Source organism: Cucurbita pepo, chromosome 4 (genome assembly GCF_057944985.1).
Source record: "Cucurbita pepo subsp. pepo isolate OVF chromosome 4, ASM5794498v1, whole genome shotgun sequence".
In the NCBI taxonomy this organism is placed as follows: domain Eukaryota; kingdom Viridiplantae; phylum Streptophyta; class Magnoliopsida; order Cucurbitales; family Cucurbitaceae; genus Cucurbita; species Cucurbita pepo.
In genome coordinates, this window is record NC_141801.1 from 9,373,339 (window position 1) to 9,390,028 (window position 16,690).

At 36.3% G+C, this 16,690-nt stretch overlaps 1 protein-coding gene across 1 annotated transcript; it reads left to right on the plus strand.

Annotated features, from left to right (window-relative positions):
• Nucleotides 1-206: 206 nt before the first annotated feature.
• On the plus strand, nt 207-16,372 carry LOC111793115 (rho GTPase-activating protein 7). The gene is made up of 22 exons (XM_023674849.1): nt 207-816; nt 3,058-3,094; nt 3,640-3,716; nt 4,255-4,325; nt 4,406-4,484; nt 4,586-4,730; nt 4,855-4,974; nt 6,309-6,386; nt 6,469-6,524; nt 6,610-6,679; nt 6,924-7,011; nt 7,799-8,042; nt 8,454-8,675; nt 9,106-9,435; nt 10,696-10,745; nt 11,539-11,599; nt 11,683-11,766; nt 13,292-13,405; nt 13,500-13,669; nt 14,771-14,840; nt 15,548-15,751; nt 15,868-16,372. The coding sequence occupies exons 1-22, from the start codon at nt 763-765 to the stop codon at nt 16,054-16,056; spliced, it is 2,613 nt and encodes an 870-aa protein (XP_023530617.1). The 5' UTR covers nt 207-762; the 3' UTR covers nt 16,057-16,372.
• The last annotated feature ends 318 nt before the right edge of the window (nt 16,373-16,690 follow it).

Below are 16,690 nucleotides of genomic sequence, written 5' to 3' on the forward strand. Positions count from 1 at the left end.
CAAATTTAATATATCGGCCTCTCAATAATAAGAATCCAAATTACCCCCATAATTGGAGCCTATATTCAAGGGCTTAATCTCAAGCGTACGTGGCTCATTTTGATTGGTTTTCAAATTTACTTTGACCGGAACTTGACTACACACGACCGCACCCTACAACTACCGCAACTCTCATGTCCAAATTCCTTCTCTTTCCATATCTCTCCTCACGGCCAAAATTAGGTGAAAGGCAAAGTAACTCTCCTTCTCTCTCTAAAATTCTCCATATTACTACCACAACCACTATTGTTCTATCTACCTAATCCAAATGCAAAATCGAAACCAAAATTGTGCGGCAAATTCTTGCTCTGAAGCGGACGAAATTGGATGATTACTGTCGCTTGGTGTCAGTTCGTTGCCTTCTCTGTTTATGTAATCGGAGGAGGAGGAAAATGGAGGGAAATTTGGAGATGAAATGAGGTGGTGGTTGGTTTTTGGTTGCGGTGCTCTGTTTTTGTGTTTGTATCCAAATCTCAGCCCTAGGGATCGGGTTTCTTTCAGTCTTGTTGTTGGATCTTACTGATTTATCGCCGGAGCTGCTCTCTGATCTGGCATTGTTGTTGTCTCTGCGGTGATTGATGCTGCCGAGTTGAGGCAGGTGGTTGGAGGGCTGAGGGAAGCTATTGGACTGGTTTTTTGAGTGAATGTTGAGTGGTTTGAGTGATTGTTATACTTGCATTGGATTTGCTCTCGATGCCGTAGGTTCAGTGTGAATCGGTGAGAATGTCTGCTTCGTTGACGGCTTTTGAGCGTCCCAGAGCTGGGGCTTCAAATACGGTAATTTTGTTTGTGGATTTCGGGAGTTTTTTTTTAAATGTATTTACTCTCCATGTTAGGGAATGATTTTAATAGTATCGAAGAAATGTATGGGGAGGATCATAGGTTTAGGTCCAATCCTGTGGTATTAATAATTTTTAAGAGCATACTATATGAAGGCTGGGGTTGAGGTGAAGGAACTCAACCATTTAGTGGTTTAAACCAAGCAATAGTAGCAAGTGCATGAAATAATTATTTAGATCAAATTTGGATTACTGTAATCAAGTTTGAACTAAATTTCTTATGTTTCTTCCTAATAGTCGTAGATTGTGAAAAAAATACATTCAGCTCTTTTATCAATGCATCTCTTCGATTTAACTTATCATATTGAACTTATCATACCAATCTTGATACACACAAAACGAAACCATTAACAGACCAATTAACTTGCTCAATATGTGGGTTTGAGTAGTAAAATTTGGAGTCATACCCATTGGCATGGAAATGACAATTCATTCATTCGATTGAAGTTTTTGTCTTCAATTCGTAATACTGTAGATGCTGTTGTTCATCCCCTTCCCCCTTATTTCCTTTGAACGAATTGGCAACGGCTTCTTTAGCCCTATACATGGCCTCATAAATATGATTCTTGCTCTCTTACCTAAGTGGGTGTGGAGGTTTCTTCCAAAGTTATCTGGAGAAGTATGGTTTGGACTGTACATGGCCTCAAAAGTTGACATTCCTTTTGCATAGTGTTAGCTGGAGAAGTATGTTTTGGACTCTTAACAGTCCGATATTTCTCATTTCAAGCTCAAGTATCCCTGGCTCACATTGGAAAATGTTGGAATTTGCTTAATTCGAATATTACTTTCAAAGGGAAACAGAGACAGTTTAGTTGTGTGAGATCTCTGGTAGGGATTTCTTATTTGCATGCGAGATACCCTACTATGTATTTTATAGCTACATAGGGAAAACTACTGCAATATGGAATCAAAACTCAGAGGTTGGCACTTAGATTTTAGAAAGGACATTTATGATTGGAAGATCGAGGAGTGGGCTTCTATTTCTAATCTGTTCAAGGGTTTCTGTAAAGCATTCAACCAGATTATAGAGTGCAGAGAGTTGGCAGCAAAGACTGCAAGAGCATTTTATGACTCTTTCAGGAAACTATTTTGCTCTCTATATTAGGGGAGCCTGTACCTGAAGCATATCTTCATGGAACTTCTGTGGGAATTTATGTTGTAATTCTGGTTGTGTTTCATGTGAAATGGTTTTCTTCACAGAATGTTGCTGAATTTTTGTCTTGAATGGTCATTGGACAAGACCATTACTCTAAAAGAAATCCTTAAAGTTTGTCAAGAAGATTTTTTTAATCACTCGCCATCGCAGATACATTTCAGTTATAAAACTAATTTTGTAATCTTCACGTTGAAAGCATTTATATCCATACTGAGAAAGAACCATGGGTAATAAGGGCAAGAGAAAAGCTTAGTTCACAAACCATCAACGATCAAGGAGGGTTCTGCAGAAATAGAAATCAAAGGAAGACGTGCTAGCTTGTGAATAGATATGGGGTGATACTCTAAAGCTTTTTGAAAGGGCTAGAGTGTAGAAAAGCGGGAACCAGAAGGGAAGGGGTTTTGATCCAAGTCAAGGATTCTACTCGAATGTGTCACTGCCAATGCTATTTCCTTAGTCCTATTGAGAAGGCGGTAAAAGATTGAAAAATTGAAAAGCATAGAGGGATCAATTTCCATGGGTTCCGGAAGACCTTTGGAGGCTGAATCGAAATCCCAACCATTAGAATGTAACTCATTCTCCCCTTCCCGCCCCAATTTAATTCCCCATCCCTATGGGGGAATCCCAATCATTACAATTTCCCATTTAGTTTCTTTTTTAATCTAAGAAAAATTAAATGAATTAGTTATGGATTTTTTTTTATTAGAGATAATATTCGACACTTCCATCAAGCTAAGTAATAGATATCATTCATTCTCAATTTTATGGTGCAATGATTTAATGATCTGTTTCTTTTCTAAGGCTTTGCTTATGAGCCATTATGTAGGCTTCTTTTTCACTTTGGAAAGAAATACAGCTTTCGTATTGTTAGATGACCTTTGAGTTTTTCAATGCACAATACCTGATAACATAATACTTTTGAAAGATCCAATGACAATATCATGTTAAAAGTGCAGCTTCATGCTCAAGGAATATTTTCTTCATTATCCAGCTTTATTTCTAAACTATGCATCTATTTGACAGGTTTTCAAGAGTGGCCCGCTTTTCATATCATCCAAAGGTTGGTGCTCCTTTTCTTCCTTCTTTTTGTTGCTTGGAATCTGAGCTTCACTGGGGCTTCTCGAGCGTTCTTTATAATTACGTACAGGACATGTTGGTTAACTATACATATAAGCAAGTGATTATTTGTTACATTTTTTTTGTGCAAGATTGTGAACATTGCATCTTTTATATGAAGACCTCTTGATGTGTTATCGATTTCAATCTATTATTCTTAAATAACTTGAGCTTTCCTCCTGGTTTAGCTATTATGAACCTCTTCTATGATTGGACGCAATAGAGGAACACATGTTAACATTTACCATATCTTCCACCATGTCTCCCTTGATTTTAAATCTCTGAAATTTCCTTTGTTGAACTTGTGCTAATGTTCATGTCTTCAACCGTTGGCTTTATTTTCTACAATTAGTTCCTTCACTTTTTTTAGCTATTCTCCAGTACCTATGATGCGAAACTTTCAACTTGCTTGTTTATCTCTCTTGGAAAGGGTGTAACGTCAATCTCAGTGTTATTTCTTATGTTATTATCTATCTACCATTTGTGCAGGATTAGGCTGGAAATCTTGGAAGAAGCGCTGGTTCATCCTTACACGCACTTCCCTAGTTTTCTTTAAAAGTGACCCTGTTAGTATAACTAAATTTTCCACTTTCTTTTTTTCATCTTTATTTTTCATTTTGTTTATTGTTTTGGACACATTATGATTTGTTTCCTCTCCATCCATTCTATTTTGGATGATTACGAAATGACATGTTTATAATAGAGAAACATTATGAAATATTTTGGATGATCATGTAATGATTTGATAAATTTTATATGCCAGTTTGTAAAGTTGGAGATTTCTGCTCGATCAGCTTGGTATTAAAATGAACAAGTTTGTCAAGCTAGAGAATTTAGTTGGCCAGTATGTTAAGCTAGAGATATCTCCTTGTGCTGGTAGTTAATTTCTTGAGTCGGATGATTCAATGGATACTGTGGTTGGTGTGTTGGAAAATCTTTGATTCACAAAGATAGGGTCCCTTCAAGCTTCCATTAGTTAACATCAAGCAATTATCTTGTTAGGACAACCAATAATACAGCACAACCTTCAAAGTCAAACTTAGATAATAAAGTAGCATGATTAATTTATATCAACTGAACTATCTTTCCTTATTTTGAATTTAGAGTGCACTTCCTCAAAGAGGGGGTGAAGTGAATCTTACTTTGGGTGGCATAGACTTAAATAATTCAGGGAGGTACGTTTTTCTTTATGAACGTTAATTTTTAAATTTTAGTTGGTATTATTGAACTGAAGCATGCAACTTTATGTATGTAGTGTTGTTGTTAGAGAGGATAAGAAGCTCTTGACTGTATTGTTTCCTGATGGTCGTGATGGACGAGCTTTCACTCTCAAGGTACTCTAATTAGGCTACATCATTTGTGCAAAGAATATTCTTGTTTTCTACAAGTTTTTATTAATCCAATCTTTCTGTTCCTGTGCCTTACACATGAAAAGGCCGAGACCTCAGATGATTTATTTGAATGGAAAACCGTGCTTGAACAAGCCCTTGCACAAGCACCAAGTGCTGCCCTTGTCATGGGACACAATGGGATTTTTCGGAATGACAATAATGAAAAAATTGACAGCTCTTTCCATCCATGTTTGTATTCTGCTATCATTTTTCAATTATTTGTTAATTATAATGTTTGATTCTTTTTTTAATGCTTGGGGTATATGCATGGTATACTAGCTTAATCCATCAATATTCCCTTAATTATATCCAGGGAGAGAGAAGCGTCCTGTTAAATCTTTGGTGGTGGGAAGACCTATTTTACTTGCATTGGAAGATATTGACGGAGGTCCATCCTTTCTTGAGAAAGCACTTCGGTTTCTTGAAACATCTGGTAAGAGTTTATGTTAAAATTATGATGAAACTAGTGCTATTATTAAGTGGTTTCCGTTCCTTATAAAATAAAAAGTCAAATTAATGCTATTTTGACTCGGTGCCTTTTGGATTTCTTTTTCTTATTTTGTAGATTTGTGATATCAGGTCATAATGAATCCAAACTTTCTTTTAGCAATATTTTAGCTGTCCTTTTTTCTTATTATTAACGGTAATGGCTTGAGTTTTTTAGTACTCATTCATCTCATAATGCTTCGAGAAAGCATGATTTGATGCTATAATTTTGTGCTCATATTAAATTGAGATTGAGCTATATAGTTCTTTGGACAATTTTATTGCTTTTGGTCGACAGTGAGACCATTTTTTTTTTTGGCTTCAACCCCAAATGAAAAAAATTCAGAATTGATTCCAAAATCATTGTCTCCGACCAATTTTTTTGCATTCTATTCTACACCAATATTGAAAGTGTTGAACATATCTTCCTGATATGCCCTTTCATTTTTATCTTTTACCTTATAAGAAGTATTATGGTTCATAGTACTCTAAACCAACTCCCAGGCACCGTTTACACCCTGAAAAATCCTCGTATTTTGTCAAGCTAGACAACCCAAAAAATAATAAAAAAATTGGCCTGTCATAAAAGCTCCCGTTCTGACATAAAGGAAAATGTAGAACCTCTTCCATCATAGTCCTACATGAGGAACCCAAATCTTTCCGTAGGAACTCCAATTCACAGCAAAAGAGCATTTCTAGATAATCTGAATATGTGATCTATTTGCACGGCAAACACCAATGTGGGCTGAGCACCAAAGAATCTAGGAAGAAAGTTGAGGTGTTAATCCTCCCTGAAGAAACAAGTGAAGAGAGTCATCGATTTCAAAAGAGGAGGAGGAGGCCGATGAAGAAAGTCAGCAGTGTTAATCCTCCTTAAAAACATGGACAAGAGTCATTTCAAATAACCAAATTGATAAATTTGAAATTAGTAGAGCCAACATTATTAAGGTTATTTTGTTTTTTCCATCAATATTTTGATCAGTTATGTTATGCATGATAAGCAAAATTGCTTTTCTTTTATTTTACCTTTTTCCGGGAAACTAAATAACAATTTATAGAATGAGATACAAAAAAATGTATGCAGAATTGGAGTTACTAAATTAATAGAATGAGTCACGGAACAATATACATGTATTACGTCCTTAAACTGATGCTTAAAAAACAGCCTCCCTTCATGTAAAGAGATATTCTTGGCCGATTCTCATGCTGAATGATGTGCCAACTTGGTAATTACTTTTTATATTGTCGAATCACCCTTATATTTTTTTTACTCCTCTTTAGGCGCCAAGGTAGAAGGGATTTTGCGGCAGTCTGCAGATGTTGAAGAAGTTGACCGGAGAGTTCAAGAATATGAACAAGGTATTATTTAAATGTTTCTAATTGATGTGGGAACAAATAAGTAAACCACAAATTATGTGGATGACCCATTTATTACTTCTAGGCAAGACAGATTTCGGTTCTGATGAGGATGCTCATGTCATTGGTGATTGTATTAAGGTACTTCTCTTCACTATATAATGATACCTCAATATTTAATATATGTGTACAGTTTCAACTTCTTGACGAGTAATTTGAAATGTAGCACATTCTAAGAGAGCTTCCCTCATCACCAGTTCCAGCTTCATGCTGCACTGCACTGCTTGAGGCTTATAGTAAGTTCCCTATCCCCATTAATATTCTCTGAAACCCCTTAAATCCCTTATGTGTGCAAAAAAGGAAATTGTGGTGGTGCTAATCATAGGTTGTTTATAGAATGTGAGTGAATTTGTCATTAAAGTAGAGGATAATTTAACTACACATCGTAGGATCAGGGGTGATCACTTTTTGGCTTTTTTCTTTCTAATAATGTGAATGGATTGGCATTAATCATTTGAATTGTTGTTCTTATTGTTTAAGAAATTGATCGAAAAGAGGCGCGGATCAATGCCATGCGATCGTCTATATTGGAAACTTTTCCTGAACCAAACCGGCGTTTGTTACAAAGGTTCGTCATTCATCTACAATTGCATTTCTTTCAAAGTAACTTTTTGTATCTTTTGTTGCATCGATCCATATTGCAAAAATACTTATGAACATTGGTCAATCATCCTTTTTCTTTCTGGTTATTTTTAATCTTAATTTATGGTATGTCTCTTGGGGAATTTGGTACGTCCTATGTAGTAATGGAAATTGGAATTGTAAGAATAGAATAGTTGCTTTAAAAGATCTACATGTATTCAGTTTCTTAAACCTGAAATGATGTATGTTTTTGGTTACGAGTTTTCAGTTAATCTAGTACAGGTATTATTTTGCAAGCGATCTCACTCAGGCCTCAACTCAACTTGTTTTCATTGGTCCCCTTTTCCTTTGTCTTACATTTTTCATGGCCCTCGTCATCCTTCTTAACACCTAAAATTTCAATTATTTATTTTTCATTTTTACCTGTCTATGTTATAAAGATCACCACATCGGCATCTTTTAAATAAGAGAAATTAATGGTTGCACTTGATAACAGTACTTGTAAACAGTTGATCGTATGATGTGCATTCTAAAATATAATAACACTGTTCTAATTAACTTTTTTTTATTCTTTAATTTTTTTTCTCAATGAAAGCTGATTTTTCCATAAAAAAATAGTTATTTATTTTTGTAGTTCTAACCTTTCTGTATATGTTGTACTTTGGTAGGCTCGCTCGAATTATCTATCTTTAAATAGCGTTGAAAATTTTGGAACTTGCAATCATTGTTGCATTTCCCAATATGTCAATTTGATTTTTTCATTCTCATTCCAGAGTTTTAAAGATGATGCATACCATTTCTTCTCATGCTCACGAGAATCGGATGACTCCATCTGCTGTTGCTGCTTGCATGGCACCATTGCTGTTACGACCTTTATTAGCTGGTGAATGTGAGTTGGAAGATGAGTTTGATGTAAGTGGTGATAACTCTGCTCAGCTGCTAGCTGCTGCCAATGCAGCCAATAATGCTCAAGCAATCGTTACAACTCTTTTGGAAGAGTTTGAGAATATTTTTGATGTAAGATACTTGCCTTCTACCTGTTTTCTTATTGTTTGATAAAAGACTGCATATTTGCTTGGTTCTTGAAAAATTACATGGTAACTTGGTCCCTTAACGAGCTTGAAGTACTGTCATGTGAAATGATTTCAGCCAAATTGGAAGATGCTATCCACCTTTCTTTTCCCTTTTTCATTTTCCTTATTGTTTCTGTTCCTTCTGGGTTGGGCTGTATTCCCCGCTTATATGTCCTTTCATATTAAGTTTGTCATAAGAAAATAATGTTGAACACATAATCTTTTCATTCTGCTCGAGGGAAAACATTGGTAATGGCTGAATAACAATATTGACGAACACAGTCTAATTTCTATATTAATTGCATTTTTTTTTCTATGATTATGGATCTCTTTTGTTTTTGTGATTTCTTTCCAGGATGAGAATCTACACAGATGCTCAATTTCAGCAGATTCTCAGATTGAAAATAGTGGAAGTGAGGATTCCACTGATGACGAAAATCTTGATGTGAAAGGAAATGGCTATCACAATGTGGAAAATGGGGTTGATCCAGACACAGATGATGATCCTGAGCGTGTACTCAGTGGAAAATTGAGTGAAAGTAGTGGCTACGCGGGGAGTGATCTTTATGACTATAAGGTTCTTTGCGCGTGTGTTATGCATGGAGCATGCACTATCGGTCTCCTTACATTCTTTTATATTTTAAACATTGTGCATTTTTGTTGGTAAAATATGCTCGAATTTTCTTTTTATTTTGATTTTTTGTCGCTAATCCTTGTCAGCTCTATGGTCTTGAATAAAGCAAGATCATGATATTGTTGCACTTCCTCCGGTTAATTAGATGCTCCAGCTCTACCAGAAATGCCCAGTACCCTCTCTAGTGCTAGATCTGATAAATTACTGTACTTGTCATATATTATTCGTAATTTAAGTTAACACAGATATCAAATCAATGGAACTTTGTGCTGTTCTTTGTCAGGACTATTTGTTATTTTCTCTGCCTTGAATTATAATCCTTGTTGATGAATGAAATGATAATTAATATGTATTAATTTCTGTACATGAACAGCCATTTGGAGGTGATGACTCGGATGTTGGATCCCCAAGAGAAAATAATCATTTAGCTGAGAGTTCAAATTCATGTCTTGATCATCATAAGAACTCTGATGCAAATGCTCAACCGACTGGGGAACAAAGCAAACAAAAGAAAGGAAATGTGAACTCTTTGACTGAGATGGAAACTCCAAATATTTCACCTGCTGGAGAATCGTACCCATCAATGGGAGAGATCTTAAATTCAATGGATCCTGGAAATGAGTCAAGTTCTGGGAAGCCAGTGGGTAAAGTTTCAAGCTCTAATATTAGCGCTAAGAGAACAAATTTCTGGGGAAGGAGCAATGTAAGTTTTCATTTTTTTAGCTGAAGATCATTAAAGTAGACGTGAAACTATTCTCTTCTTTTTTCCTGTCTTGAAAAGTTTACAAGAATATATGCATAAATAGATTGCTGCATGAAATCCTTAAGGACTGACCTAAAACCGGATAAGGAATATAATTACTTTTTCTAAAATATAGTTACGATGAATGTGAGGTAGTGGATAAGGAAAGAAACTGATGTCATGGACTAATTCATGGAAAATTAAAGTAATAATAATCCACTAAGAATGGTACTCCCTTACACTTGCTCAAACGTATCAACCATTACTATTTTTCATATGAAGCAACAAAGGATCATCTCGGTGAGCCTTTTTAATGATAATTTCCAACAAGAAAATCGAAGATTTTTTTCTTCTTTCTTAACATGCACTGTTATAAGCCTGTTCAAGAGTCTTTCTATGGGAGCTTCAAAAATGCTCTCTAGTTAACCTTTCGAAAATGATCAAGGAGGCCTGTACACATCACAAGCCAATTGCCATATGAAATGTGAGAAGTGACTAGCACTGATAGCCACTTCCTCACCTTCTGGGCAGGTTGAGGGTCTTGTAGCTCTCTCAGGATCATCTCGGTGAGCCTTTCTAAAGATATTTTCCAACAAGAAATCCAAGATATTTTATCTTCTAAGTTTCTTACCATGCACTGTTACATCTGATAAAAATCACAAAAGGGGAAAGCCTGTACAAGAGTCTGTCATGGGGAGCTACAAAAATTTCTCTAGTTAACCTTTCCAAAATGCTCAAGGAGGTCAGGATACATCACAAGCCAACTGCCATATGGAACGTGCGAATTGACTAGCAGTGATAGCCACTTCCTTATCTTCTGGGCAGGTTGAGAGTTTTGGGGATTTGGCATTCAAATACTGAGGCTTTTGGTTAGAATGTCTCTTCGAGTTTCTTAATATACAATATGTGAACATCTGTGGTATCCTTAGAGGACTAGTTGAGGTATTGCTGCATATACTCACGAGTTACAAAATTTAAAAATATTCTTTCATATTTTTCAATGAAACCTTGGTTTCTCGTAAAGAAATAAAAAAGAAAAAGAAAGCAAACCAAACAGCTTAACTGCTAGGACAAGGTTATTTGTTGTGCTTTTTTTATCATTGACACTGAGTACTGGCGAGTGATATTAATTCAGGCACTCTTGTTCTGCAGTCTGGAACTTAAAATGTTTGATTGGTTCATTAAATTAAAACCTGACCATCTTGATTATATTTGGTGCAGGCCAGAAAGACACCCTCAATTGAGTCAGTAGATTCTTCTGGAGAAGAAGAGTAAGATGTTCATTGGCTTTTTGCTTAATATATGAAATCTATCTGCGTGTTACGATCCTTATGAGCTCAATCTGAAAACAAATGTGTTTATTAGCTCATTATATGATTTATATGATGAGCTGATTAGCACATTTTTCTTACAGATATCAACGGTTCACATTCCTGGTCAAAAAGGGGAAAAAGTCATCATATATTTTAAATTTTCTTCCTAATTGAAGATGACAAATTCTGATATTGTTATAGAAGACGGTGAATTGGCATAGCAAAGGTGCCTAGGGCTTGTTTTGCAATTTCCACCTTTTGGACATTTTCTTAAAATAAAATAAAAGAAATCATTAAAGGACAAGATTTTCACGCTCAAAGTAATTGGAATAGAATAACAAACGTTTCTTATTTTTCTTTTAGTTGAATGACCCTCCGTTGGGAAAGGGACGACTTGCCCTTTCGTTGCTTAGATTTTTTGTTGGTTGGCTTCGTTCTTGCATGAGATATCTTGATCTATTCCTTGTAAAAAAGAAGAAGAAGAAGAAGAAGAAGAATAAGAAGAAGAAAAGAACTCTTTTTGGTTTTAAACCTTTTCCTTTTAGGGTAGTTCTCGAGTTGTACATTGGTCGCTTTTTGGACACTTGTTGAAGTGAAATATATAAATCTTTGAAGGTAATTGGACAATTGAAGTTATTGAAACAGGAATTTTCTTTAATACTTTTTGGTTGGTTCCTGGGTCTTTTTCCTCCCCCTCCACTTCACTATGAACTGAACCTTTGCCTAAAGACAAATTTCAACTATTTTGTAGACTTGCTATTCAGAGGCTTGAGATGACAAAAAATGACTTACAACAGAGGATTGCCAAGGAGGTGGTTCACCTTTCCAACCTTGTTATCCGAAGAACTGATATTTGATTGTAGTATTTACTGAACATCCATGTTATGTTGTGTAGGCTAGAGGTAATGCAATTTTACAAGCAAGCTTGGAAAGAAGGAAGCAAGCTTTGCATGAGCGGCGGTTGGCACTTGAACAAGATGTACGTTTGTGGGATGGTGAAAGTCGTACTTATTTATATTATAAATATTTGACTCAGTCAATTCCTATCCACATGATGGAAGGTTTTTTGAAATCAACCTTGAAAATCACCCCTTCGTCATTTCTTTGCCTATTGTCCTCGATGGCCTCATTGGCAAACAAAACTTGGTCCAATGCCTTCCAGCTACAAAGGCCCGTTGGGAGCTGGAAATAGTGCTTGGGAAGGACTTTCCCGCCGGGGTTTTGACAATAATCTTGTATAAGCTCGTAACGAATAGGCCTAAAATCTTTCACCTGGCCTTATCTTTCTTTAGGATCAGGCACACCAAAGTCTCAGTCATACCAGTGTCTGTAATGTCCCTCTCAAAAAATTTACCAAACACCCTCCACAAACCTTCTTATTACGGACCCAATTGTCTTGAAAAAAATAAAAGCCATAGTGAAGTCATCCAAACTAAGGGATTTCTCCCTATCAAAACCATAAACCACCTTGCGAATCTCCTCTAAAGTAGACGTGGCTTCCAACCTCTCCTTTTCCCTCTCTGAGATAGTACACTAGTCTAAACCTTCCACAAAAGGCATAGGGATAGGGTGATGGGCGTACAACTTAGAGAATAAAGACAACACCTCCTTTTCAATCTCCCTGTCCTTCCCCACCTCTCAATCATCTTTCTCTAAGAACTCGATCTAACACCCTAATTCTTTCCACGATCTTTGCCTTCCTCTTAAAATCTCCAAGAACCGTTAGATTCCACTCCTTCAAAACTCCTTTGAGGGTCTTAAGTTTCCTCAAGAAACGAAAACCTTCCCACTTCCGATCAACTCTCACACTCTACCCATGAGACCATGGACAACTTAAAGTCAGGATGTGATGGTCACTTCTCAAATTTAAAAGGGCTCGGCCCCAATAGATTCTCCTAGAGTTAGAGGCTAATGGTCAGAAGTAAACCTGAGACCAAGACTTGTCTAGGATTTGGGGGGAAAATCCACCCAACCCTTGGACTAGATGAATCTACCTAATCTTTTGTTCACCACCACCTCCCTCTCATTCTACCAAGTAAACTTCCCATTCCAATGAGGAGGATCAAACAAATCACTCTTCGATGATCCTGTCAAACTCTCTCATAGACTTCAAAACACTCCCCCCATTTGACATCTCTGACTGATGCCTTGTTACAATAAATTCCCGACCAGACACCAACACTCCCCATACAATCCAAGAGGCTTCCCAACTCCTCTCAAAACTTTTTCCTTCCCTTGGTAGTTGAGTGGCCGTAAACGAAATTAGGAACTACAAAGGCCGCAGAAATAGGGAAAAACCCCCCCTGACTATCTCAATGGCCTTGAAGAGGTTCCCATATCAAAGCACAAGAATACCCTCTGAAGCTCCCACAGAACTGAGAGCCCCCCACTCCACAAGCTTCTTATGAAAGCCCGACAACACTCCCTCACTTCGTCTCGTTTGTGCATTTAGATGCTTATTTGTTGTCTGATATTCACTTTTTGGCCTATGCATGACCATATAGGTTTCAAGATTGCAAGAGCAATTGCAAGCAGAAAGAGATCTTAGAGCTGCTTTGGAAGTTGGCCTAAGCATGTCTTCTGGACAGTTTAATAATTCTCGTGGCATGGATTTGAAGGTTTGTCTGCATGCTTTAGAATTTACTTTTTCTTCATGTCCATTATTGATTAGTCATATACATTCTCATGAGGCATGATTATGCTGATGTGAAGACAAGGGCTGAGCTTGAGGAGATTGCTCTTGCTGAGGCAGATGTGGCTCGGTTAAAGCAGAAAGTTGCTGAACTCCATCACCAGTTGAATCAGCAACGGCAGCACAACTATGGTTCTCTCTCTGATGCATCTGATCGATATCAGCATGTTCAGAATCATGGTTCTCAATTGTGAGTGCCTCGTGTTATGTTACCTTGTTGGTTCTTTAGTTTAAGGGTCAGGAGGTTATAGACCATGGTTAAACACTTCTTATGGCAGTTTGTGGCATCTTGTGGTCATTCAAAGTATCTTATTTTATAATTGTCTCTCTATTGAAAATTCTAGATGGCATAATTTTATTTTGGGCATCTTAGAACTGGAAATAAAATTTTAATTATCTTCAAATCTTATCCTCCGATTGGTTTTGTGCTAGCAGAAAATTCATTTATTATTTCTCTATGCTTTAGAGAAGTTTTACACAGAAGTAATGAAGAAAATAGTTAACTGCCGAATTTTTTATTGTGATTAAGAACAAGTGACTTTTGGCAACTCGAGGTATTAGCTTCGTAAATAGATCTACTTTTATCTTATGAGTATGTATAAACTCCATGATTTCAAATTAGAAATTAAAAGTTCAATTTGAACTTTCTGTTCAACTATAGATTATCTTGAGCATTCTCATAAGTTTCAATCATAATATTCTAAGCTATCCTTAAATATATAGTGACTTCCATAGGGTAAAGTGCCCTACAATCTTGCACAAGAGTGTGAATGAGTCTGTTTCATGGTTCATAGAGATAGTGAAAAATTTGACGATTGCATACAGTTATTATTATTATTTTTTTTATCACAGTTTCGGTCAACTTTTCAGCTGTTACTTGGTTCACTTGCAGTCAAATCTTAGGATTTCTTGTTTTCTTTGAAATGGTTCAATTCACGTAGCCTCCGTCCCCCTCTCATTTTCTGAAAAAATGGGCTGGTAGCCTATCTCGGTAGAATTCAGGGCTATTCGCATGATTAAATCCTCAAGGGTGTCTTAGAGAAAATGATTAGGCTTGTTGTTCTATAACTTGGAGCTAATTCCTCGCTCATAATAATTAATATATAGGTTATTTTGTGCAATGTTATAGCACTTCACTCCCCATGGTAGTGTCTGGTTGGGTAGGTTACTTTAATATGACATCGAATGTCTTGATAAATTTGTAGTGTTGAATATGTGAAAATCTCACTAAATTGTTTTTACTCCGAGAAAGTACTACTTCTTTTCTCCTCAATATTTTTAATTTCCGCAGGAGATTTCTTCAGCAAGATTTTGATTCGACCCTAGCTTTTGTTAATCATGAAAGGAAACAAAGGAGTGAGGTATCTCTCCTGTCACTATACTTCCTTGTGCATTGTCCTTCATAGTTAAATAAACGGTTTTTTTTTTTCTTTTCTGTAGTATGAGTAGCAAGTGATTATCATCATCTATGGTTCCAATTATGATTGGTTGTTCTCTGATATGAACTTTTTACATTGGCACAAAGTTCATCTTTAAACATTGAGAGAATAAAATTTTGAGCTGTTTACTGCCTTAGATGCATGAAATGCCGAGCTGTCTAGACGGCGTATCTGGTTGTCTAGTTCTGTATGTAAATTCTGTGTGATGTTAATGATAAGGTGGTCATGTACCTAGCGTTTTATATCTTATAATTTTTCTTGACAACCGTTAAGTTTAAACTCTTATAATTTTCTTTGAATCTCAAATGCGTTCGAAAAAGAAACTCAGTGAGGTATTATTTAATACAGGTAGTCATACAAAGGCATTTGGATTTACTACAATTTACTCTTCCAACGGCATTGGTAGACTAACTTATGGTGGCTGGTTGTCTATCTAGTTTATCACTTAGGAGATGATTAATAGCTAATATATTATTCCCATATTCTGGCTTCGTCTAGGAGAAGGATGATCTAATCCATCTGCAATTTAACATTTCATTTCCCTTATTATTTGATCTTCCTCGTCTCATGCATTAAACTGAAACCTGTTTCTGTTTATTTATTATTATTGTTTTTTTTTTTTGGTACAGGAGGGTATGATGGGAGGTGATTGGAGAAATATCAAAGGACAAGTATTAGGATCTTCAAATAGTAATAAACAAATTCCACGGAAGCTATTTGTGGATTCATTAAGCCCAAGTGACTCCAAAAGTACCGAGGTTTCTACTAGCATGTCTGTGGATGAACTTGGTGTTGATTCTGCTTCTTTCCCTTCTACCTCAAAAGCAGGAGAGGTGAACGAATCCGTCCTCTCGCCCTCTCATCGTAAACAAGTCCATTACTTAAATGATAAACTGCCTGGCTGAGGTCTAGAACATCATTTACATTCAAATTTAAACTTTGCTTCCAGGTTTCGGATCACTCAAGACACTTGATCGTGCCTTCCTCAACATTGGTAGAATTAACAACCCGACTCGACTTCTTCAAGGAGAGACGTTCTCAATTGATGGAACAGCTCCATAATCTCGATTTAAATTATGGTGCATCATCCTCACAAGACTTCATCTATAAACAACCGCCATCTCCGCCATGGAAATAGCAACGCCGAGCAGGCAAGTCTCTATCCATAATTAGTTCCGACCATCTATTCGTTGTATATCCTCGTCCTATAGCTATATTGAAAGCAAGTTCTTTGTGTGTGCCTTTCTAATATTTAAGTTTGGTCTTTCATCTTTAATTTCCTTCCTTTCTTTTTCCTTACTCCATTGAGGACTTTGGTGGGTTTTGTATCTTCTAATTCGCTTGTTGTGCATTGATTTTATTGAGGTTTAGACTGAGCGAAGGTGGCTCTTTTTAAAACAATAGTTAAGGCCTTGGCGTTGAACATATATAATATCATATTTAGTTTCTTTTTCCTTTTCCGGTATTTTCCCGGAAAATCTTTTATATTGTTGGATGATGAAAGTCCCACTTCGACTAATTTAGGGAATGATCATGAGTTTATAATCAAAGAATACTCTCTCCATTGACATGAGGCCTTTTGGGGAAGCCCAAAGCAAAGCCATGAGAGCTGATCAAAGTGGACAAGATCATATGATTGTGGAGAGTCGTGTTCGTCTAACATTGATGAGTATGTTAGAATATGACTTGGTCTCCTTTATTTCTTTATTTTATTTGAATTTATATTTTCTTTATTGAATTTATTTCAAAATTATGTTATTTGATAAAGTTAA

What these genes read in the sequence shown, in the direction of transcription:
- LOC111793115 (XM_023674849.1), top strand. Translation starts at nt 763, where the DNA reads ATGTCTGCTTCGTTGACGGCTTTTGAGCGTCCCAGAGCTGGGGCTTCA. An exon ending in ATTTCTGGGGAAGGAGCAAT is followed by an intron (nt 9,436 to 10,695) that starts GTAAGTTTTCAT and finishes TATTTGGTGCAG; the next exon opens with GCCAGAAAGACACCCTCAAT. An exon ending in CAGAATCATGGTTCTCAATT is followed by an intron (nt 13,670 to 14,770) that starts GTGAGTGCCTCG and finishes TAATTTCCGCAG; the next exon opens with GAGATTTCTTCAGCAAGATT.